This window comes from Brachionichthys hirsutus, chromosome 6 (genome assembly GCF_040956055.1).
Source record: "Brachionichthys hirsutus isolate HB-005 chromosome 6, CSIRO-AGI_Bhir_v1, whole genome shotgun sequence".
Lineage (NCBI taxonomy): Eukaryota > Metazoa > Chordata > Actinopteri > Lophiiformes > Brachionichthyidae > Brachionichthys > Brachionichthys hirsutus.
This window is the reverse complement of record NC_090902.1, coordinates 12403224-12426528: the sequence shown is the minus strand read 5'-3', so window position 1 is coordinate 12426528 and position 23305 is coordinate 12403224. Positions and strand designations below refer to the sequence as shown.

The 23305-nt window shown below is 46.5% G+C and overlaps 1 protein-coding gene across 1 annotated transcript; it reads left to right on the top strand.

Moving 5' to 3' along the window:
- Positions 1-8631: 8631 nt before the first annotated feature.
- Positions 8632-16742, top strand: LOC137895319 (terminal nucleotidyltransferase 5C). The gene is made up of 4 exons (XM_068740800.1): positions 8632-8640; positions 12803-13117; positions 13461-13760; positions 16155-16742. Exons 1-4 carry the CDS (start codon positions 8632-8634, stop codon positions 16740-16742), a joined length of 1212 nt encoding a protein of 403 aa, XP_068596901.1.
- Positions 16743-23305: the final 6563 nt, after the last annotated feature.

Sequence of the window (23305 nt, the reverse complement as noted above, 5' to 3'; positions counted from 1 at the left end):
CTCGCCTCCCCCCTGGGAGACGGTGAATTCAGAATGTGTGCGTGTGTTTGTAATGAGGCGCTGGCATGCGAGCGACTAAAGGTGCTTCCTCTACAGGTGACACCTTTGACCTCTCATCTGTTCCCTGTTGGGGGAGACAGAGGGAGGAGGGGTTAGGTGGGGAAAAGTGGGGACAGAGAGAACACAGGGATGCATGCGTCTTCCAAAACACAAAATAAACACAGCAAAAACAATTGAGATGTATTCACGTCTTTTAATGATCCTGTTCTGGCTTTTAAGAACTAGTGAGCCACTTGAGTGGTTATTGCTACATGCAGCAAGAGCAAAAATGTTCCAGCTAGAATTCAACAGGAAGTATAAGCACCTATTTATGCGTGTAATATGAGGCATAACACAAGTTTTAGCAAAAAGAGAAATGGTCACTGCAGCCGTTTAGAGCAAATAATGAAACAAGAAATACAAATTGCTGTGTGTAGGAATGAGGTATTAGTTATTAAACAACAAACTATTTCTGTCACAAATGTCATTCAGGAATTATGCCCTGGATGTGCAGCCTTACAGGAGAACACAGCATTGCATTTAAACATTACTGTGCACGTTAATAACATTGTGGAACGACTCAACGTGGTAGTTATCTCCCAACAGCAACACCGCGCCGAATCACAGGAAGGGCTCAGCACTTTCCAGCACATGACACCTGTTTTTTTTTTCAGTTTCTTCCCCACCTTTTCTCGCTCCGCCTGGCCTTTTCTTTTGAGGTGTTGTTATGATGCCTGGTCTCGTAGTCGGGACAGCCGCAGAGAGAGCTCATCCTGGCGACATGAAACATGTAAAGCAGGAAGGCAAGCTGTTACCCAAGATGCACCGGTGCTGGTCTCTTACAAGAAATGTAATGTTTTGAGACAAATAATTCCTCCTCAAGATGAGTCCGTTTCAAAAACCATGATGGCTTTCTTCACTTTTACTATCAGCAGCTAAAGACCTGCTAAATGTAGAAGCCGCTTTAGCTGTGGATGGAAATTCATGATTCACTCCTCACTTGTAAAGACTTGAGAACTGGAGGTAAAAAGTTTGTCATTCCCCCCCCCAACAGTCGCTGCAATTTTCAATCAATCAATCAATCAATCATAGCTTTATTGTCATGTGCCCAACATTCACATAGGACAGTTGCTGGCATTGAAATTCCTTTCACAGCCCCCCCCCCCCCCGACATTAAAGTACTGTACTGATACATAGATAAAACGAAATTACAAAATAGAGGTTTTACATTTATATTAATAGAATATGCACAAAAGTAGATTAAAAACAAAGTAAACCAATACAAATAAAATAAAATACAATGTGCAATTTAGCACCATTCCGGCTGCAGAGTATTCTATAGTGTGCTGTCAAGCAGTCTTGTGGCATGAAGGAGTGAAGCCGTCACTGGTGCTGCTGGTGCGGCCCGGAGGCTGCGGCACCATCGACCCAACAGCAGCAGAAACAGCTCGAGGTTTGATTCTGATGGCTCCCTTTTCCTCCGTGTGTTGAGGTTCTCCATGGAGGGCAGTACTGTCCGGTCTTACAGACGAAGATGGCGCTGTTGCATCGACGTGCATCTACGGTGGCCCTGAAGAAGCTACTGAGGATCCTGAAGTCCATGTTGAGTCTGCACAGCCATCTGAGGAAGATGAACCTTTGTCTGGCTCCCCAAGAAACAAAGCTGCTGACTCTCCCTGACGTTCTCCCCGTGTCGTCTTTTAATTCAAACTCAGCTCTTTGGTTTTGCCGACACTCAGAGCGAGGCTATTGCCCTGGCACGGAGATGCCATAGGGTTCTGACCTGACCACTATTGGATAACTCTCACCCCCACCTGTGATCAGTCCAATAGAAGTCGTGTGATCAGCAAATTTAAAAGATGGTGATGGAGGTGTGAACAGGGAGTAATAATAATACTTTATTAATCTGTCCCCTGGAGGGCAATTTGGTTTACAGCAGTTCAAACTGCTGCTGGTCGCAGCGTGCGCATGCGCCCGGGCAATGCGGGTGAAGTGTCTTGCCTAAGGACACAACGACAGTGTACACATGCGCCTGAGCCGGGGATCGAACCGCCAACCTCTCGGTCGTAGGACAACCCTCTCTTTTTGTTTATCTTTTATTATCAAAAATGTCATATTATTTACAATTTTACAATATATACAGTGATAAAAACGGGTGGCAGCAGTCCATACATGCATACTCATACGTACTCCAAACCGGCACCGAAATCATAAAACCATAAACATAGCAAAACATAAGAGTGAGTAGACACGAGGCCTCTCACCAAATCATAAACACATAAACTCAGGAAACATAATGGTGGACAGACACTTGGCCTCCCACCAAATCAAAACAAATAAATAAAACCGAACATCAGTAACTCAGTCAAAATTAAATTTCAGTGCATCACCGTGCATTTGAACCAAAGTGCTCCCCTCAATAAACCCCTGCAGAAAGTCTTCGTGATCAATGTTTTTATGTAGTGTCGTTATTGTCCTCCTCACCATGTTCCTAAATAACCTCCAGACGTCCGTTACATTATTGTCGTAGTGGGCCAGATTCCTCCTGAATTTTACCGCATACCTTGCATGGCTCAAGACCAGGTTTAACAGATTGGTGTTCTCCCCCTTCTTCTTCCCAGTCACTCCAAACAGCCACAACGCCTTCCACTCCATCTCCACCACATACCGTCCTCTCCAGCATCTGTCAATCATCTCTCTCATCCTCTCAAAATACCCCTGAAGCTCTCTACATTCAACAAACTCATGCATACACGTTTCTACACTCACGCTACACACATCACATTCTTTCTTCACATTCGCATCAAATCTACTAATTATTAAATTATTGAACACCCTATTGTGACGTAAAAGAAAATCAAAATCCTCACATTCATGGCTGTTCCATTTCACCCTCAGGTTCTTCCATATTGTTTCCACCCTCACTTCGTTCACTACTCTCACCCACACTCTCTCCGCAGCCGGTCTCCTCACCTCATTCGCCCTCAAGCATTTATACATCATTCTTGTCTTGACATTCTCCAACCTCACCCTCCGTTCACCCTCACCCACATACATCTCGATCTCTCCTTCTTCACACACTCCGGCCTCCTCCTCAATCATTCTCACCCATTCGCACGGCATTCCACTCTTCATTCTCTCCATCACTCCTTCCGCCGTGCGCCGCCAAATCTCTTCCTCCCTTTCCCTCACCTCATCCACTATCACCTGTGCCCTCATGAACCCCGGTACATATTCGTAGACTATATCCCTGATCTTCCTAAACCCTGCCTTCCACATGACCCTGTTGTACATTGTGTTCCCCTCGTGTGTTATTTGTGGGTTAAAGAACAGTGGTTGCTCCCATACCTGCTTCACGTTCGCACACTCATACTTCACATGCTTCACAAACTCTCCCCATGCCGCCAGTACTTCCTTATAAAACTCACTCACTCCGTTCATTCTTGCCTTCTTCAGTGCCATGTACACTCCGCTCTCCCCGCACCCCCCACATTTATTTATCGCCTCCCTCAAAAAAACCTTCCACCCATGGTCCCTACTCTTATCCAAATATCTAATCACCGTTTTAACTCTAAGTGCCTTCACCTTATCTCGTAAATTAATCAGCTTCAATCCCCCGTCCACATAATCGTTTTCCAGTACCTCCCTAGCTATCCTGACTCCCTTCCCTCCCCATAGAAAATCCTTAACTAGCTCATCCACATCTCGCATCACCCTCTCCGGCACATCCAACACAGCCATCGCATACACAAGCTTACTCATCACCAACCCATTCACCACAACCACTTTCCCCCTCAGTTTCAACCCTCTCCTCTTCCAAAACCTCAACGACTTCCTGATGCTGTTGACTATCCCTTCGTACTGCATGTCTCTCCCTTCTCTATCCGCTATCCCTAAGTTGACTCCTAACACCCTAAAATAATCCTTCCTCTCTTTCAGCCCTATGTCCACCCTCCCTATCCTGTCTGCCCCTACATACATTATTTCTGACTTTTCTATGTTGACCCTGGCTCCTGACGCCCTGCCATACATTTCTACACTTTCCAACACCTCTACTACGCTCTCCGTATCCCTCACTGTAACTGTTGTGTCATCCGCATACTGATATAATAAACTAATCTGACCACCCGGTAGCTCTACACCCCTAATCTTATCGTTGTGCTGCATCAATGCCGCTAGCGGCTCTGCCGACAGCGAGTACAGCAGAGCCGATAGCGGGCACCCCTGCCTAACTGACCTCTCTAACCTGAACGTGCTGGTCACTATACCGTTAATCTTTACACAGCTCACTGCCCTATCATACATCCTCCTTATCTATCCTATCATCCTATGCCCGAAGCCCACTCGTTCTAGCACCCTGTACAAATATGTGTGATCTACTCTATCAAATGCTTTGTTCAGATCTAAACTCAGTACTATCCCTCCTTTGTCCCTCTTCATGTAGTCTATGGTGTCCCTGATGCTGCTAATCGTGTCTGCTATATCCCTGCCCGGTATGCTATAAGCCTGTGTGCTCCCCACCACTGTCCCTATCACACTTTTTATCCTGCTCGCCAATACCCTCGCTAATATCTTATAATCTCCATTTAGCATACTAAGTGGCCTGTAGTTTTCCAGCTTATCCCTACTTCCCTTCTTGTGAATGATCGTTACTAACCCTGTCTTCATGCTAATTGGCATCTCTCCCTGCTCTTCTATCCTCCTAAACAACCTATCTAGCACTGGCACTAATTCCTCCCTAAATTCTAAATAAAATTCCCCTATTATCCCATCTATCCCCGGACTCTTATTCCTCCCTAGTCCTGCTATCGCTGCCTCTATCTCTCCGGTCCCTATCTCCCCCTCACACATTACCCTATGTTCCTCGCTCAGCCTACCTTTCACCTGCTCTAGAACCTGTTCCGTGCTTGCCTCATCTGTCTCTTCTATCCTGAATAGTTCCCTCTCAACCACTGCGCCACTGTCGTAGTGGAGTGGACTGAGCTGGGAAGAGGCACAATGGCAGTCTCCTCTCATGCTGATTCTTCAGTGAACACTGCTGGCAGTTTGTAACAGAGAGCAGGTATCACGTTGTCACCTCATCTATACCACATGTACTGGATGCACTACCTGCTCCGTTGACGCCGCAGACGAAGCCACTGTGGAAGTTTGGCCTGAAGGGAGGGCCAAGTTGAGGTCCAACCTTTAAAATAATAATAAAGAAAAAAACACAGGAACAGTTCCACCATTATATCTGCTTGGCTGCTGTGCTCTTGAAGAAATTAAGGAACATAGAACAACTCATTGTGACCTCAGAACAGTGTTTTATTAGCTGCTTTTGTTTTCTTTTTGGATTTAATTGGGAACCATGAAAACAGCAGAACCGATTTATCCTGCGTCTTTCATATGAAAGTCACGCAACTAAAGCTTTTAGTGCATTAGTCTGTGTTTTTATTTTATTTTAAGCTGTCTGTTTTAGTGAGTACAAGTATGGGGTTTTTTTCTGTTAAGGTTGTCTTTGCTGTTTGCAAACTGTTACTCACCCTGCTTCATCAGCCATCTCATGCAACAGCGAATCCACTTCATTCTACAGACCAACCAACAATCAGCAATGTCAAAATGAGGCACTTAGATGATGAAACATTTGAGTTACTACTGATGTTAAGACTTCCTTCACAGGTCGCCACAGGACCGTAGGATCCCCATTGGTAAAGGTTGGTGCTAACCTGAGGTGTTGTCAGAGTGGTGCTGTTTCCCATTGTGTCTTCCATCTGAGCTGTCTGCACGTCAAGCGTTTCAAACTGGTTCTCAAACTTTTCCATTAGTGCAGAGATCTGCAACAAAGTAAGAGAGACAGGAAAAACAAAATAAATCCCAAAAGAATATTTTGTTACATTCATTCACCTTCTTGTGTGTATTTAAGTCTGAAATCATGTTGACTCTTGTACCTTCTCCAAATTCATGCTTCTCAGCGTAGCATCCATAGACTTCACCACTCCAGACATGGATTTAGATACCTTGAAAACATATGATGACAAATTAGTTTTTAATTTGAAAAACGAGAGCACTTTAAGTAAAACAGGGAGTTGAGTCCTGTCATTCAAAGTGTAAAATGCAGTACCCCAATACTTCCACTAGGGGTCACGTCTGCCCTTTTAACCAGACACACTGTCATGGATTTCTAAAGCTCCTCAGTGCGTCCCTGATCTTTTAAAGCTGATGCTGACTGACGACTAATCTTGTCAGCCCAACCTCCCAGTAGTTGACCCCCCCCCCATAGTGTTAATGTTTCCTGAGTCAGGCAGCAGCATTAAAACTCCATACAGAGACTCAAAGACGTGTTTCCAAGTACACCATTTCATCTCAGCGTTTCCATTTCTACAGAAACCATTATGAAATTACATCTGTCCCACAGTGAATCTGAATTATAGCCATTTTCATGAGAGGGACGAGGTAAAAGCCTAAACCTTGAAATTACATCATGTAATTGGTGGCTTGTTGTTTGCATGCATTTTCTCTCTGACTATCTCGCTTTCCTTTGTGTGGAACCTTTGATGGCTGTGATCTTAAAGAAGGTTATCTGTAGATTCGTGACAGAGCAAAAGATCAAAATAGGACATTTGAAAAGTGTTTGATAACATAGTTTACAAACTTATGCTCAGTGGAATATTTGCTAAATATGCAAACCCATATCTACCAAACATTTCTAAATAGCAGAATAACTATTATCAGGTAAACGCTGTTCTATTCCTACATCTTTGTCAGTGAGCACAGGGGCCATTATAAGGGCAGGTGTATACCAAGAAGGCGGGAAGTGGTAGGGAAAATAAACTGGTACTGTTTACCAAAGGAGACTAGGTTGCAGTGATAGCCCAACCCTTCCAGAAGGGCTGGACTCTTCACTCTTCTGGTGTTGCCAGTGGTGACAAGAATGATAATATAGAGAAAATAAGTGCCATAATGATCAGAAGTAATAGTCTTAGTAGTGGTAGACTTAGAAATGATCTCAGCATATTTTCTCTAATTTTAAAATATACTCAAACTGGAAAAATGAAAATACCAGACAATTAAATGTCTTCTGTGTAAATATGTGCAATATTTACAGGAAGTCTATGCTAACTCTAAATATAATGGCAGAAACATTTCAAAGTTTGGATTGAGGACAACAAAATGTACCAGCTGATTCTATCAGCGATTAGTATAGAGTCCCCTCTCGAAAAGTTCAGCGACCCAAAATATCAAAGATGAGGAAGCAACAAATCTTAAAATGTGGAAAAATGTACATCGGAAAAATTATACAGTCATCCCAGTTTCAAGGTGAACAACCAAAAAATGAATCTCAGTAATTCAGACTGTACCTGCATCTGACTGAAATATGGGGACATTCTACTTCCTGTGAAATGGTGAGTAACGTCAGAAAAGTGTTTTGGAGAACATTTTAATGTCAAAGGCAAGCTGACCTTTGACATTTAAATATAAACCATGATTTTATTCCATTAGTTATTTGTTTGTCATTAGTGCATACATTCCTGGACTGTAGTGAAAAGCATGTTTTGAAAAGCATGTTCAATTTCTGTTTCATTATTGAGTCCTTGTGAATGTTTATGCCAAATTTGAAGGAATTCCCTCAAGGCTATGCACAAAACAGGGGCCGATGCATAGAAGAGTGGTTGATCACGAAAATGGAGGTAGACAACCTAAAAACACAATGCCTCCAGGTGTGATTGCAAATTTGATGCTCTAACAAGTTTTCTGGAATATGTTGCAGGTGTATGTACCAAATACAGATAACGCTCAAAAGGTTAAAGGTTTAATATTTTGTGTTTATATTAAACTGAACTGAATCTTGATCAAACATAATTAGAAATTCACTGGCTCTCCGGCTTCCTGCCGCCTCCAAAAACATGCCGCTTAGGTGAATTGGTGACACCCCATTGTGCATAGGTGTGAGGTTGTGTGTTTGTTCATCTTTCGTGTGGCACCATGATGAGCTGGCGTCTCATCCGGGGTGTACCTCGCCTGTAGCCAGCTGGGATAGACTCCAGCAAACCTGTGAGCCACAAGGTGGATGAGCGGCTGTGGACGAGATGATTACCGGTACAACCGTCTCTAGTTTGAAAGAGGATGGATGGACGAACGGATGGACGGACGGATGGACGGATTCTGCTCCTGTCAACATGTTACAGCGTCACAACACTTCTGGATGTATGATTATAGATTAGATTTGTTTTCTACAGGTTACCATTGGGAGACGTGACCAGCCCGTTGACCTGCAGTCCTCACCTGGTTCATGGTGACTGCAGTTTGGACCCTTGAAGCCACAGCATCCACACGTGTGCTCATCCTCAAGAAGTGAATGGATTGATGCTTCTGCCGGATTGCATTCTCTGCATGGATCCTGGCTGCCTCCGTGTTCCCCTTCTGGATAGCCTGAGAAACAAAGGAAAATGGGGTCGATCCCTTATCCAGATCATAGACCAGCACGTCCTACTAGATGGTAAATTCTCAAAACAAAGCGACCTGCTTCACTTTGGTCTTTTCTGCCTTTTCGTCTTTGTCACATTTCTTGGCGCTGCGCTGTAGATCCTTGGCAGCAAACTTCAGGTTGAACAGATGTCCTGTGTGGCTGGTTAAAGGACAGTTTCGGCTTCAATTCGTTTTAATATAACAGTAACCGTAAAGCATTTGCTGCATATAAACTGTAGCATCAGAGGAAAATGACCTAATTCGACAGTGTTGAGTAAGAAAAATGATTTCCACCATTATCTAATTTAGCTAGGTGAGCTGGCTTAATTTAATTTACCACTATTTTCCATCATCGGTGAATGACGAGGCAGAAGTTGCGTCCTGAAGCCCGGTTAATTCACATTTACGCAGCTACTGCTTTGGTGCCTGTATTTCCGACAGGAAAGGATACTCTCCATATTCGACATGATCATCACGATTTCTCTCTGATTCGATTGAGCAAAAACATCGCGTCGACGAGCGGTCTCTCCCTGCGCATGCTTCCCGCATGAGCGTGTCACTTTAACGCTCAGTATGGGTTTCGCTAAACTGTCTTGTGTGTGTGTGTGGGGGGGGGGGTCACAGCGACAATTTCAAAATTGTCCTAAAATGTTTTATTCCTTCATGAAAACGTTTTTAAATGTAATTCAGCCACTAAAAATGTGTAAACAGCTCGTTCGGCGCATGCGCAATGCGCATCACCGTGACGTGAAGCGGCTCTCATTCATGAATCCTTCATAATAAAGCTGCTGTTCTGTATTATGTTAGGAGATGAATGCGTTTTGCGGTGGCGCGCAGCGCGCTGCTGTATTGATGCCATCTCTGCTGGGTAAATGCGCGCATTGGGCCACACTGATGAGGAGAAACCACCTTTTACCGTCGTCACACGGTCACGATTTTGCTGGGCGTGCTCGCGCCTCTTACGTCACGACGGTTCGGGAAGTGGACGGGCACGCGTGTCCAAAGCAGACATGTCCCATCTCGGCTAAAAATAGTTTGTACCCGGTATCGGTTGGTTGTTGTACACGTCTAGTGACGTCACCCGTGCTCGTTCAGTGGGGCGGGGGGGGGGGGGGGGTGTAAAATGACCTTTTTCTACTTAGCTACTCAAATGTTTGCCTTTTACGCTTTCGATCATGTTTCTTTTACTTTATTTTCAACATTTATAACAGTTAAAAATGATACCTCAAGGAAAGACAGAGAAAAAGATTCCGTTGTGTACGTGCTCCGGTCGGCCGAATGGGGTTTGGGATAAGGGAGGTGGAAGTATGTGAGTGTGTGCGTGTGTGTGTGTGCGGGGGGGGGTGGGGGATTAGCGGCTGGGACGGGGGCGGGAGCTTCATGGATGACTCATACTGTATGTCCTCTGTGGACATCACATTTTAGGAAGAAGTGAATGAGAAGTGTCCTAAATATTCTCAACACGCATCAGAATAAGAAAGTCTTCCAAAGTGGGTTTGGAGATAAAAACCCGCTCCTGCCCTAAAACCCGCTCCGAACAGCTGCGGAGCTAATAACAGACACACCAGAACAGGCAAAACAATAAAAGTCACCAAGCTGGCGGGCTGACTTTAGGACGGGTCCAAACATGAATAATGTACCGAGAAACTTCCGCTGAGGGCTCAGCTCTGATTTTAGGTAAACCTTTATTTTAAGACATGGACACAAACACTATTATTACATTTCACCTGCTACTATATGCTGATGCACACACACGCACACACACGCGCGCGCGCACACACCCCAGTCATGACTGAATGACGGCAGGTCGCTATGGAAACTGCGTTACGCTGCGGGCGGCCGGAGGAGAAAACAAGAGCGCGAGGACTCGCTCCAGTCTTGGTTTCAGCACCAGCTCCTGGACAGCGCCCGGATGAACCCGCGCACACACTCGAGCTCCACACGCCTCGCAGGGGACAAGGGCAGCGTCAGCACTTAGTCCAGCAGGAGTGGGCGAGGACTTTCAGAAGGAAAATCCATCCCCGCACCACAACAGACTCAGCGGACCTGAGGCTTTTGTAGGGGACTCTCGAGGTTTAAGATAAATTCAGCAGCCGCACGTCAGGAGCCTGCCGCTCCGTAAGATGCCACAGCAACAGGTACGGACGGAGCTTTAACGACTTGGATCATGTACTTTTCTCGTGGAGCAGACACAGCCGTGATTCAGGCTAATGTGCTTTTCATCCTGTCTCTTAGGCACTTAAGTTTCCTCGCCTGCCACGCCGGGCGTTAGTAAGTCCGTGATTAGGTGAAAGGAGTGAAGAGCAGCGTGACATAAATGAAGCCGGCAGGGCTCTGGATCAGATCCAGTTGGGGGTGCTGGTATAGTGATGCACTATAAAGTCAACTTGAATCCCCCAGGCGGCGGCTTTCCCACTAGTATTTGAGGAAACCGTATTTTAAGGAGAAGTTTAGAGGAAACATGTCTTTTAAGTCATAAAAACCACATGTATGTATGTTCTAGAATCTGTGGTCCAGTAAAATAAATGTAATTTAACATTGTTTAAGCAAATGGATTTGCTTGAAGAGTTTTGTCCACAGGACAGATTTGTTGTGCATGTATAGCCTGTATAGACTGAATGTATTTTATTGGAAATGGCAAGTTTGCAGAGGGTTGTTGTTTGCGTTTGATCTAATCCACCGTGCCCAGAGTCCCTTGGGCTTGTTGGGCTTTCAATGACCGTAGATTATGTGTGAGCTCAGCCGGTACGCCTGGATGAGTCACTCAGGCTGGAAGTTTGCAGAAGAGTGCCAAAAGGGAGGGGGCGGGGGCGGGTACAGGGACTCGATGGAGAACAGCCCTGCAGTGCCTCGGCTCACTGCTTTATTGTACACCAGCCACCTGAAACTGCATTGATCCCCTGTGTGTGTGTGTGTGTGTGTGTGTGTGTGTGTGTGTGTGTGTGACTGTCAGCTTTTTTTTTTGCTTGTTGAAGTTTGGCTCAGATGTTTCATCCACAGCAGATTTTTTCAGAGTTTTGTGTTCTCTGGCTGAACTTGTTGGTCATCCGGTGAGAATATTCAGTTACTTTTGAATGAACGCAGTCCCTGTACCTTTTTTGTGTAACTTTTACAATGCTTGGAGGGGGGGGGGGGGGGGACACTGTGTTGGAATGAGTGCAATAGATTTGGAGGATTTTCAAACACTCCCTTTAATAGTTTTTGTTTGTGGCCGTTAGGGAACTATCGCTCTGTAAGATGTTTGACAAATAAACACCATCGAGCGTCCCATTATTTCTCATTACTTACCCCAATATTTACCCTCGTCCTGATGAATACTAGCAATCAGCAGCATTCAGATGGAGCACTGACTGACATCCATTGATGAATGCAAACAATAGATCATAATGGGCTGCTATGCACCACAGTGGCAGACTCCAAACACGAGCACTCTGTCCCGGAAACACTTTCACATGCACACTCAATCAACATCGCCGAGACGCCGCTGACTCAAACAGGCAAATGCTGTTTGGCTTATTGAAGGATGGGTCTAGTTTATGCCGACTGATTGATGCAGTCTGGATGCAGAGGCTCCATGCGACGCTGCCCGGAGGATGTGACAGTCAAACTAGATTGGCTGATATTAAATCCCACTTTGTTCCAATTTGTCAGACAATTTGCAAAGGTGTTCAGCGTGTGTGTGTGTGTGGGAGGCAATGTATGCGCGTCACGCGTGCCACACACACACACACACACATACACGGACACAAAAACAGATGTGTGTCTTTAATTAGTGACGTTGGTGTGATTAATGCAGTCTGCTGGTGATGACTCATTCAGCTTAACCCTTGCTCCACTATTGGAAACATTCTGTAAACAAAGATCAAGTCCACCTTACCTGGAATTATTATATTAATTGTTTTTATTCGTGTTATATAATTTAGCAAAAAAATATATATATATTGTTGTTAATTGTTTTATTTTTTGAAATAACTAAATCAGATATGGTATCTGATAGAGTGTAAATGAAGGGGCTGTTAGATGTTATTGGTCTCTTGGTAGTGGTAAATATTGTAATGTGTATTTATACACACCATATCTATGCAGAATTCTCCATGTGTCTGCTGATGAACACAGCAGTTACATTAACATTGTGGGAAAAGCTGCCAGCCAAGCTGTGAGTCGCAGACAGCAGACTGGCAGGGAGTGAGCAAACGAGTGTGACTGAGTGAGTGTTACGTGTGCTAGTGAGACACAGAGTGAGGCTTAAACACGCATCACGTTTTGTTGGGAAGCTGCAATGAAATGTGATTGTCCGTCCTCCATCCCTCCCTTTCAGGGCTACAGCATGCCCGAAACCAGATCCAGCCAACGGTTCCACAGCCTGAACGCTGAGCAAGTGGAGGTTCTTCATCAGGTTTTATCAGAGGTGGTTCCAATCCACGGCCGGGGGAACTTTCCTACACTGGAGCTACGTCCCAGAGACATCATCATAGCTGTGCGGACCAGGCTCCAGGAGCAGGGAATCATCGTCCGGGATGTCCGCCTGAACGGCTCCACAGCCAGCCACGTCCTCGTCCGAGACAACGGGACGAGCTACAAGGACCTGGACATCATCTTCGGAGTGGAGCTGCCCAGTCAAGAGGAGTTTCAAGTAAAAGCAGTCATCATAATAAGAGTGTCGAATTAGGCCTCAGTGTTCTCTTTCATTTTCCTTCCCTATTATCCTCGAGTGCGACACTGAATATCCAGCAACTCGAAGGTGTTCCAGAATTTATTCACCAGATGATGTTATTTAAATCCCAACCATAATTTCGTTACAGACCATTTTGCCACGAGGCTGAATCAATAGCGGTGCAGCTTTAATATATTTAATTGCGTTATGCAGAAAACTAAACCACAAGAGCATTATATCATTCAGATCAATGGTACAAACAAAATGACACTGCGATTGCCATCATCAGTAGAAGCTGTCATGTGACCTCTTCTCCTTTCAGGTGATCAAGGAGTCGGTGCTCGGCTGCTTGCTGGAGTGCTTACCTGCGGGGGTCAATCGGGAGCGGATCAGCAGTGCTACAATGAAGGAGGCCTATGTCCAGAAGATGGTGAAGGTCTTCAACGAGTACGACCGCTGGAGCCTCATCTCTCTCTCCAACAACAGCGGCAAAAACATAGAGCTCAAATTCGTTAGCGTCCTGCGGCGGCAGTTTGAGTTCAGCGTCGATTCCTTCCAGATCATTCTGGATCGACTCCTGGAGTCCTACATGAAACAGGATTCGCAACACAAGAATAATACTGTTGATCTTCAGGATCAGCCTGCAGAGGATCCGAGTAAAGAGTCCCCCTCTCCACTCAAACAGGCCACTGGTCCAGAAACCCAGAAGCCCGTCGCTAGAGACTTGTCTAGCAAAGAGGGGGCTCAGACGAAACAGAAAGACGAGGTACGTGAAAGGGAGTCCAAAAAGGAACTCACACAGCAAAGCCAACCTTTAAACCGGAATAAACACTCCAAAGCTGAGAAAGACATTGAACAGAAAATATCAAAAGAGCCGAATGAAGTGGCTGAACACACAGAAGACTTAAAGAAGACTGACCTTTCTGACCAGACGCCCCTAAACCTTTTATCAGCAAAGAAAAACAAAGGTGAGGAAGCTGAGCCACCAGCGCAGCTTGAACTCAGACGTAAGCCGGAGCCGTCTGGCAAAGCCGATCAGTCAGAGCAAACCCAGCCCTGTGACGGCCCAAACCCAGCACCCTCCACCCAGGAAGAGCACTCCTCCCTCAACCAACAACCTGACCACGCAAAACCCTCCCAAGAGGGCGGGCTCAAAGAGCACACGGGACCGTTTGAGACGCAGGAAGTCTCCGAAGACAGCCGGGTGGAATCGCCGAACGTGACAGAAGATCATCTCGGCACGCAACTCTCAGAGATTTTCAGTGAGGATCAGAGAGGCAGTGACGAAGACGAAACGCCCGAGTCCGCTCTCGACTCCATCATGCTGTCGCCGACAGAGACAGAGACACGGTTAGCAGATGAAAGCAAAGTAGGAACAGGGGAGCAAGAAGACGGGGGGTGTGATATGGAAATGAGTGAAGCGACGGAAGATACTTTAACATCAGAAGCAGAAAACCGAGAGGACTTGCGGGGCATTGATTGCTCCTGCGCTGCCTCTTCCGTATCTATTAACACAGAGCCCACTGGCATACAGGACACACTGGGGAGTCACGGCACGCTGCACAATGACAACACAGATAAAACACCCACACTCGATACAGTCGGCCCCCCAGACTCTCAGGATATTTTGCCTGCACAGCCCCCAGGCCTCGTCAATGACAAAAAGACCTCAGAGAGACTCACATCTCACATGGTGGTGTTAAAACATTCCTCTCCCAAACCCCCCAGGAGAATGTGTAAGAAGGTTGCCGCCAATCATTACACGGGCCCAGTATTTGAAAGGGAGGCGGTCATAGCGCCGCTTCCCGATCCAAGCCCCTCCCCCAGCGGCGAACCTCAGATAGCATATGAGCCGAAGCCAACAACTCCCAGTTCACACCCCACAGCTGCCGTATCAGCCAGCGCCTCTCCTGAGACAGAGCCTGGTCCCGAACCCAACACTCCCACTAACGAAAGTTCAAGTTTCGACCTTGCTTCTGCTCCAGAGCCAGTCCCTGATTTAATCTCCACCTCTGCCGTGGATCCAGGTTTACCTCATGAAATGGCACCCCCCCAGCTAATCACAGAGGGTGCGTGTGAGACAGTTAACACTCAGATATTGTCAACCCATTTGCCTTTAGATGACGAGATCCAGTCCCCCCCTGCAGACAAACCCCCTCCATCCAGACAGCCAGAGCCTCTTCAATCAGTGAATCCAGGCTCGAACCCCCAGGAAACTATCTGTAGCTCAGAAGTTGAGCTCAGTGATGAAGGATGCGTAGATCTACACGCCAAAATGATGGACTTGAACCAAGCAGACGACGACCCACAAGAGTCCACACTTAGTTCACCCTCCGCTTCCCACTGTGCCACCCCTCCTGTTTCCTGTCTCAGCCCTTCGGTGCCCAATCTAGCCCCGCCTGATTTCACTTTCTCACCACCCAGCCTCAGCCCTCCCCCATGTCTGAGCCCTCAATCTCATTGCCTCTCATCTCAGGAGCTGAGCATCGTCAGCCCTGCTACCAGTTTAAGCTCCCCGCCCCTGAGTTTCAGCCCTACCTCCTCCTGTCTCAGCTCACCTCCTTACCTGACCCCTCCTATGCTTAGCCCCAGCCCTCCCCCGCTCTGTCCAAGCCCCCCGCTCCTGTGCCTCACCCCGCCTGTTGAGACAGAGGACCTTCAGGTATCTCCAGACATGGAGCCTTTGATACCGAGCACAGACAGTGAAGAGCAGATGAAAGAGTCACCTCTTCAGCCAGACGTTTCAGATCTACAGTTGGAGGATGAAAAGGAAGGCGATCATGTCTCATCATTGCCTCCAGTTACAGAGCCTGCTTCTTTTCCATTCACGATTCCAAACGCCACCCCTACCGCGCCGCCTCAGCCTCAACGCGGAGGCCGGCCTGAATCTGCCCCTCCAGAGGCTGATGAAGCATCCAGCTGCATGCCTGAGAACGAAGCGGTCCCTACGGTAACCACAGACACGCCTGAGCAGCGCGTCGGTCCTCATGCATCTGACTCAGTCCCCGCTGTAGAGGTACTGGCAGAGAGCATGTACGGCGATTTTGACGCAGCCATGAATCACCTGCGCTACCGCCTAATTGCCACTAGAAACCCCGAGGAGATCCGAGGTGGCGGCTTATTGAAGTACAGCAACCTGTTGGTCAGGGACTACCGGCCAGCCAGCGAGACGCAGATAAAGACGCTGGAGCGCTACATGTGCTCGCGCTTTTTCATCGATTTCCCCGACGTGCAGGAGCAGCAGAGGAAGATCCTGTCCTACTTGAAGAACCACTTCATCGGCGAGGAGAGAAGCAAGTATCAGTACCTGATGACCCTGCGTCGCGTCGTAGACGACAGCACAGTGTGTCTCATGGGACACGAGAGGCGCCAGACACTGAACATGATCACGGTGCTGGCGCTGAGGGTTCTGGGGGAGCAGAATATCATCCCCAACACAAACCACGTGACGTGCTTCTACCAGCCTGCCCCGTATCTTGCTGAGCACAGCGCCCCCTATTTAGCGGAGCCCAGCTACTGCAGCTATTACATACCCCAAGGGGGGTCCGCGCTGCTTTACCAACCGTACCCCTTACACCTGCACACACAGACCGGAATAGTCTAAGAAAAAGCAGGCATATACGTAATTATTCCCAACCGTTGAGCGATGGGAAAGGGGCTCGCCGCGTAGGAAGCCTGAGGACGGATGCTCTCATCCAGGGATAAACTGTTTTGGTCTATAATAGACATTTGCGGGTGGGATTAAGCAGGTTTTTACATTAAACTCTCAGTTTACGCCGTAAGGTTCTAACACGATTACATTTAATTACACAGACTTTGTGGGTGGGAAATAACAATTCTTCCAATCTTGTCAAATTCCAGAATCTTCTGTATGCACTGGATGAGTCATAGCCCAATTGGTCTCCCTGGGAAACCAGCTGTGTTGTTGACATTCACACACACACACACACACACACACACACACAACACACACTTCCATGTTCTTGAATTCTTGTGCACTCTGTTCCTGTTCTTACTGTGTTGTTCTTAATGGGTTTGTTGGGAATGTGGAACTCGCCTGTGGTGGATATTGTGCATGGATCAATTAGGACTGTTCTCTCACTGCCAAATACTGTGTGACCTCTGTGCTTCTTAAGCAGTAAACTTTGTTAATCTTTCACTGAACAGAGTGTATTCTAAAAAAAAAAAAGATAACAATAACAATACTGATGGTGTGTTACACTAGTTTTGTTAGAACACACATGCATGCACAACACCAATACACACACATGCATTCATGAAGTATTCTATAAACACAAAAAAGGACACGCATGAGCTAAATATATATATCAACAAAAGCAAAGGCTTTTAATCTACTTAAATCATCTATTTTTGCAAGACTTTACAAGATAATAATACTCAGTGGTAAACATTCTGGATAGTACATACAAAAATAAATATGCCTTCACTATGACTGTACAGCTTGTTAATGACAATATATTGTGTGCAGATACACAGCCTTGTTTTCAGGTTAAATTCGTGTTACAACGTACTGCTTGATTCCTCCTTTCCCTTTGTGGAGTCCTTTCTGCAATCATGTGACGTGCTGTATCGTCTCGTGTTGATTTTCATTATGCTAAAGTTCACCCCGAGGAGGCGGTCAGGCTGCTGCTGCTTTGGGTCAGCTTTACGACGGCAGTGAGTGCGGATCCGCTTCAAGCAAAGCGCTTTGCATTTGAAAGCTCATGACTCCTCTCAGATGCGGGTCGGCATTCTTGAAATTCACAGCATCAACAAACGGCACGAAAAACGAGTTTGAATCCACGTCGAACCTTTATTGAATCTGAGTTCGGAGCCGTGCGACAGCGACTATGACCAAAGATGGTTCGGTAGGGAAAATCAAGTGCCTAAATGAGGGACATATTTTGGCATGTCTTTATCTCACTGCACTGTGCGTGTTAACGGGGTGGGGCCTGGGGCTTGGTTGGGTGTGTGTGTGTGTGTGTGTGTGTGTTCAGTTGTTGCCCGTTTGGATCCCTTCTTTAATGTAGTCCTTTGTTGTATTTTATTCGTGTACGTTTTGATAAAATAAAGGAGAAACTCAACAAAGACGTGAGAGAAATGTCATTCTTTCAAAAGCATTCAAATCTCAACTTGAAAGAGGCAACAAGCTTAAGTGCCACGACTCTCATTCACGCCCGTTCAACATTCACCCAGCGTGACATGGCGTGCAGCCGACGTATATCCATCCCATGACCGTCAAATCACGATGGCGTCCAGAGGTTGCAATGCAATCCTATGAAGTTCTGTCTGTGTGATGCTTTCTCATTGCAAAATCGCCAGTCCTGTAAATGTGTCAGGACCCGTGTGACGCACAAATCTACGCAACGCCGCAGACTCAAGAGTGTGTAAGTGTGATGAAAACACGGTTCACGAGGTGCGAGACGAGCGAGGAAGGGGCCAGCCGCACGTCTGTGTTTGTGTGCGCGTGTTCAGAAGGGAATACATTTACAGAGGCAGCATCAGGTGGTCCCTTTCTGCATCTAGTAATTGAAGAGACCTTCAGCGTCATGAAACAATGGTGTTCCACCCCCCCCACCCCACCCCATGACCCGCTTCACACCTGAGTGGTGTGCACAAGGGAGATGAGGGCATCTCTACTACTTGCCACAGTACGGACTCGTGTGATGGCAGGTAAATGGCACTGTCACACACTACCAATTTACACACAAGGATGGAAGTATGTGGCTCTCGGGGGGGCGGGGGGGGATCTAATATGGGTCTGTATCAGCGTCTCACAGACCTCTGAGCCGCTCTTGTCCACTCGGGGGTTTCCATAGAGACAGGCAGCACGGTGGAGGCATCGAGCATGACGAAAGATAGGGAAGACCCACACCGCAAATGAGGGGGCGAGAGATGAAAACAAGCATAGAGGGAGAGAGAGAGAGAGAGAAGGTGGCGGCGGGGGTGAAATGAAAGGGCGAGATAGTGGACAGAGATGGATAGATGAGAAAATGCAGTTGGTGCAGGAGATGCAAGGGGGGGGCAAGGTTATAGGTAAAGCAAAGGGGAGAGGAGCAGGGGGGGGGGGGGTGATGTGAAGAACGTGGGAGGTTGCCAGGCCACAGGGGAGTCACTGTGAGGTGGCTGCAGTGACGACAGCAGTGATGTTAGAGCAGCAGCTCACACTCACATTTGCAGGAGTGTGCACATAAATTTTCCTAGTGCCCCCCCCCCCCCCCCCCCCCCCCCCACACACACACACACTCCCAAGGAGACAAGGAGAATATCAGTGCTTTTGTTTCTCCTCGCCATCATTTTAAAGTCTCACACATGCAGGTTTGACAGCTTCATCATTTCTGAATCTGGTCTTGCATCAGCGGCCGCAGTGTAAATGAAAATGAAAGGCTCAAGTCATCCAAATGAGTTTCTCCCTCTGAGGTCTCACGAGTTCTTTCAGCTTCTTTAAGAGCCCCGATGGAACCCGGTGACGTGAAACACCCTTTAGCACACAATGAGGGTCTTACTTTCTGCTTATTTGAACGATGACCACCAGGTAATGAGATGGATCTCTGTTTTTCACACTCTCATTTTTGTACACCATCTATACCCATTTACCCAAAAACCACCGACATCCCACATCCTCTAACTTTCTCTCCCCCCCCCCACACACACACACCCCACCCACTGTGTGCCTCCCACCCACATGCTTCCTTGACTGCTATGACTCAGTCCTCTTTCAGCAGAGGGTACAAGAGGATAAAAACCTTGATGAAAATCAGCCAAGAAAACCATTCTACTCAAAGACATATCGCAATTGGCATTGCAAGCATCTCTAAATGCTCCCCCCCCCCCGCAAACCCCCACCCCCCATTCAAACTTGCAGTCGCCCTCCAACACAGCACACACACCCACATTGAAACTGAAGCACTCTTACTTTATCCTCAAGTTCACCCTTAACAGCAAGGATTGAGAGGCGCTGAGGACTCGTTCAAAAATAGTTTTTCTTTTCTCCAGATAGAAGTCTGTGTCGTCACGACTCTTAAAGGCGAACTTGCCAAAAAAAAAAAACACACACACACCATAGAGCTTGAGTCAGAAGCCCACGAGGGAATCAAGCCTGTCGATCACATTTCTTAGTCCTTGTAACGTTAATGCATTGGTTTGATTTTATGGCTCAAATTTTGCCTTCATTACTTTAACTCCTCTTACATCAATCCAAATCGGGAAGTGGTGCAGAAAATAATGGGAGGTGATTATGTTTCCCGAATGGGGCTTGTGCCTCCGGTCTGCTGGTCTCTTATTCATCAAAGCCATTCGGGAAGCTCTGGGTCACTGAGACCTCACTTAATTAATTATGCAAACTAAATGCAGCATGGATGGATCATAATGTTAGCCATGTGACAGACACACAAGCTTCTCACAGGCGATCAATCAGGTGGACAGGAAAGGCAGGTTTAAGTGACTGATTCAATTCCACATCTGTGTTTTTTACGTCTGTGTCTGTCTGTCAGCAAGATTATGGATCTTGATGAAAATAAATCAGACTGGTCTCGAGCTCACTTAGAGCCCATTACATTTTGAGAGTGATCCGGATACTCTTCTGGATACAAAAAAAAATAAAAAATCCAGATTTTCCTTTTTACTTATAATTTACGTTCCCCCCCCCCCAAAAAAAGTAATCATACCTTGGAATATATATACATTCAATTCACTCACCAAAAATCACATTCATAAAGGAATCAGACGACAAAAATTGGTTAAAAATACATATCAACTCTGATTCACTTTGGCTGGCGTATAAAGATACAAAGAACAATCTAGATTCCTTTGATTATGATCCAATCAACATGTGAATCAAGGAATTTTTTAATACAGCGAGTCGTCGATTTACGACAACAATTGGTTCCGAGGGTTTTGTCGGTCCGACTCGGTCGGAAGTCGGCCCATGTTAAATTACCGTAAGTATATTATGCTGAGTCATGATACGGAAAATGTCGGATGACATGGTGCTCCAGGACTGATTAAGCAGTAACTCGGTCCATCAATCCTGATCTTGCCCACACCAAAATGGTCATGGTGAAAATGAGCTTTTTAGCAGGCTGTTACCCAAACTTCACCAAAGTGCTTAAATTGTCTCTATCTCTTCCAGTTGAAACTGTGACATTCATTCATTCATTCATTCATTCTCAGTGATGCGGCGGGTCCAAAAAATTGGACGAGGACAACCGGAGCCCAGCAGCGTCTGTCCTCTCTGTCACTTCTGTACTTTAAAAGTGACATAACAGGATCCCCACGGTGGATACTGCATCATTAAAGTTAATACAACTGATTAATCTATGGGCTACAGCAGCATAAGCAGATGTTTCAGAAGCTATATAAAGAAAAGTTCGGGTTCAATCTATGTTCTTTAATGTTTATTATTAAAAAGACATGTTTCAAATTCATTTAAATGTCCTTTACTCTCTGAAATTGCTTGTTTCAGTGTATTCGATTTTTTAAAGACATTTCTAATTTGTACACGCAGGAGTAAACATGGTAAATGTGACCATTTTTATTATGTGCTCATTTGGATGTTTTGATGATTAACTGGAAAAGCACTCAGAGAGCGCAGACCTCCGCCAAGTAGCTCATTCCCCCCGTAATTAGATTTACACTCTGGATCATCACCAAAAGGTTCTAAATTGTTCTTGGTATCTTTTTACACCAACCATGAAACGTAAAATCGAATCGGATTTGATGTGTATTTTTGGGGGGGGGTTAATATTAAAATGATTCCCCCCCCCCCCTCCTTACATCATTCTGGCTCCGATCCAGCTGTAATTCTGTGTTGAGATAGAGGTCCCCACCCTACATGACTGTGTCAAATTCCATAAACATCGGTCATTAATCAACCGACATATTGAGGAACTAATGTTGAAGCTCCATTTAATTTCACACTGATCCATAATCCAGGATCTCTTCTGGATCATCACCAACCTTGCAGTGGCCACTCTTTTCTTCCACCTTGATGCTGTTTACAGAAACGTTGAAAGGACATTCTAATGAATTCCTGACATTGACGCTGTTTTCTCGCAGATGACATTCCAGTTAGCAGCCACTGTGTGACATTAATACAGGAAAATAGATCCATGCTCAAGTTAAGTCCTGCTTTCACAGTTTATTCCTCTGAATCGGTGTAATTCCTCCCCCCCCCCCCCCCCCCCCCCCCCCCGGTGCATTCTAGATTTATAACAGAGGGAACCAGAGACTCCTCTGACTCTTTAATCTCATGAATGATGACACGCGTTTGGCTTGTTGTGGAAACTTTCCTCTGATTCCTCTTTCTATAGCCCCCACTCACTTCTGTTACTGCATGAATGACAGGAATGAGAGGCTGACAGCGTCAGCAGGGCGCAGCGTGTCAGGGGGGTGGGGGGGGGGGGTGGGGGGGGGGGGTTGTGAGTGTGTGCTGATGTTTACGCATGTGATCCGTGGCTGTTTGCACTGAAGCATGTATTAGCACGGGACTGGAAGAGAGGAGGTGGTGATGGGGGCGGGGGGGGGGGTCTCACTCTGTGTTTGTGTGTCTACACTGATTGACGTCACAGACGCCCACTCATTTCCATCTTGTCTGCGCGCAGAGAGAATAGATCTCCATCTGCATGCATCCAGTTCGCCCCCCCACCCTTGCGCGCTTCCTCTCCTCTCTTTACCACGGCTCCCATTTCTTCTTCACCCCCCAGTTACTTTTTCTCCCCTTTTTATCACCCCGCCTCCTCCCATTCACTCGCTTTTGTACCCCCCCCCCCCCCCCCCCAGACAGCAGCAGCGTCCCTTCAGAGCAGGATATTAGCCGTGTATGAGATAACAGCTGTTCGTTTCAAACACGATCAGGGCCTTGCAGGACATTTAGGGGAATTTCTTTTCCACGCAAAGTGTCAGGGAGCACCTGTTGGCGACTGTGTGCACATGATTACGCGCGTGCATGAGCGTGACGTTCTTTCCACATCAAACCCTCATCCTGCACGCACACCGCTGGTATCCCCATGGTGACGACGGGGCATCGTTTAAATCATTTCCTCGTAAAAGGTCACCCTTTACGCAGAGAACCTCCTCCCCCCTTCTCTGAAAACACACACGCACACACACACATACACACACACAACAACGCACTCGGGGAGGAGTGAGCAAACATACACCTGTGCG

What these genes read in the sequence shown, in the direction of transcription:
- LOC137895319 (XM_068740800.1), top strand. An exon ending in CCAGTCAAGAGGAGTTTCAA is followed by an intron (nt 13,118 to 13,460) that starts GTAAAAGCAGTC and finishes TTCTCCTTTCAG; the next exon opens with GTGATCAAGGAGTCGGTGCT. An exon ending in CGCAACACAAGAATAATACT is followed by an intron (nt 13,761 to 16,154) that starts GTTGATCTTCAG and finishes CCCGCTGTAGAG; the next exon opens with GTACTGGCAGAGAGCATGTA.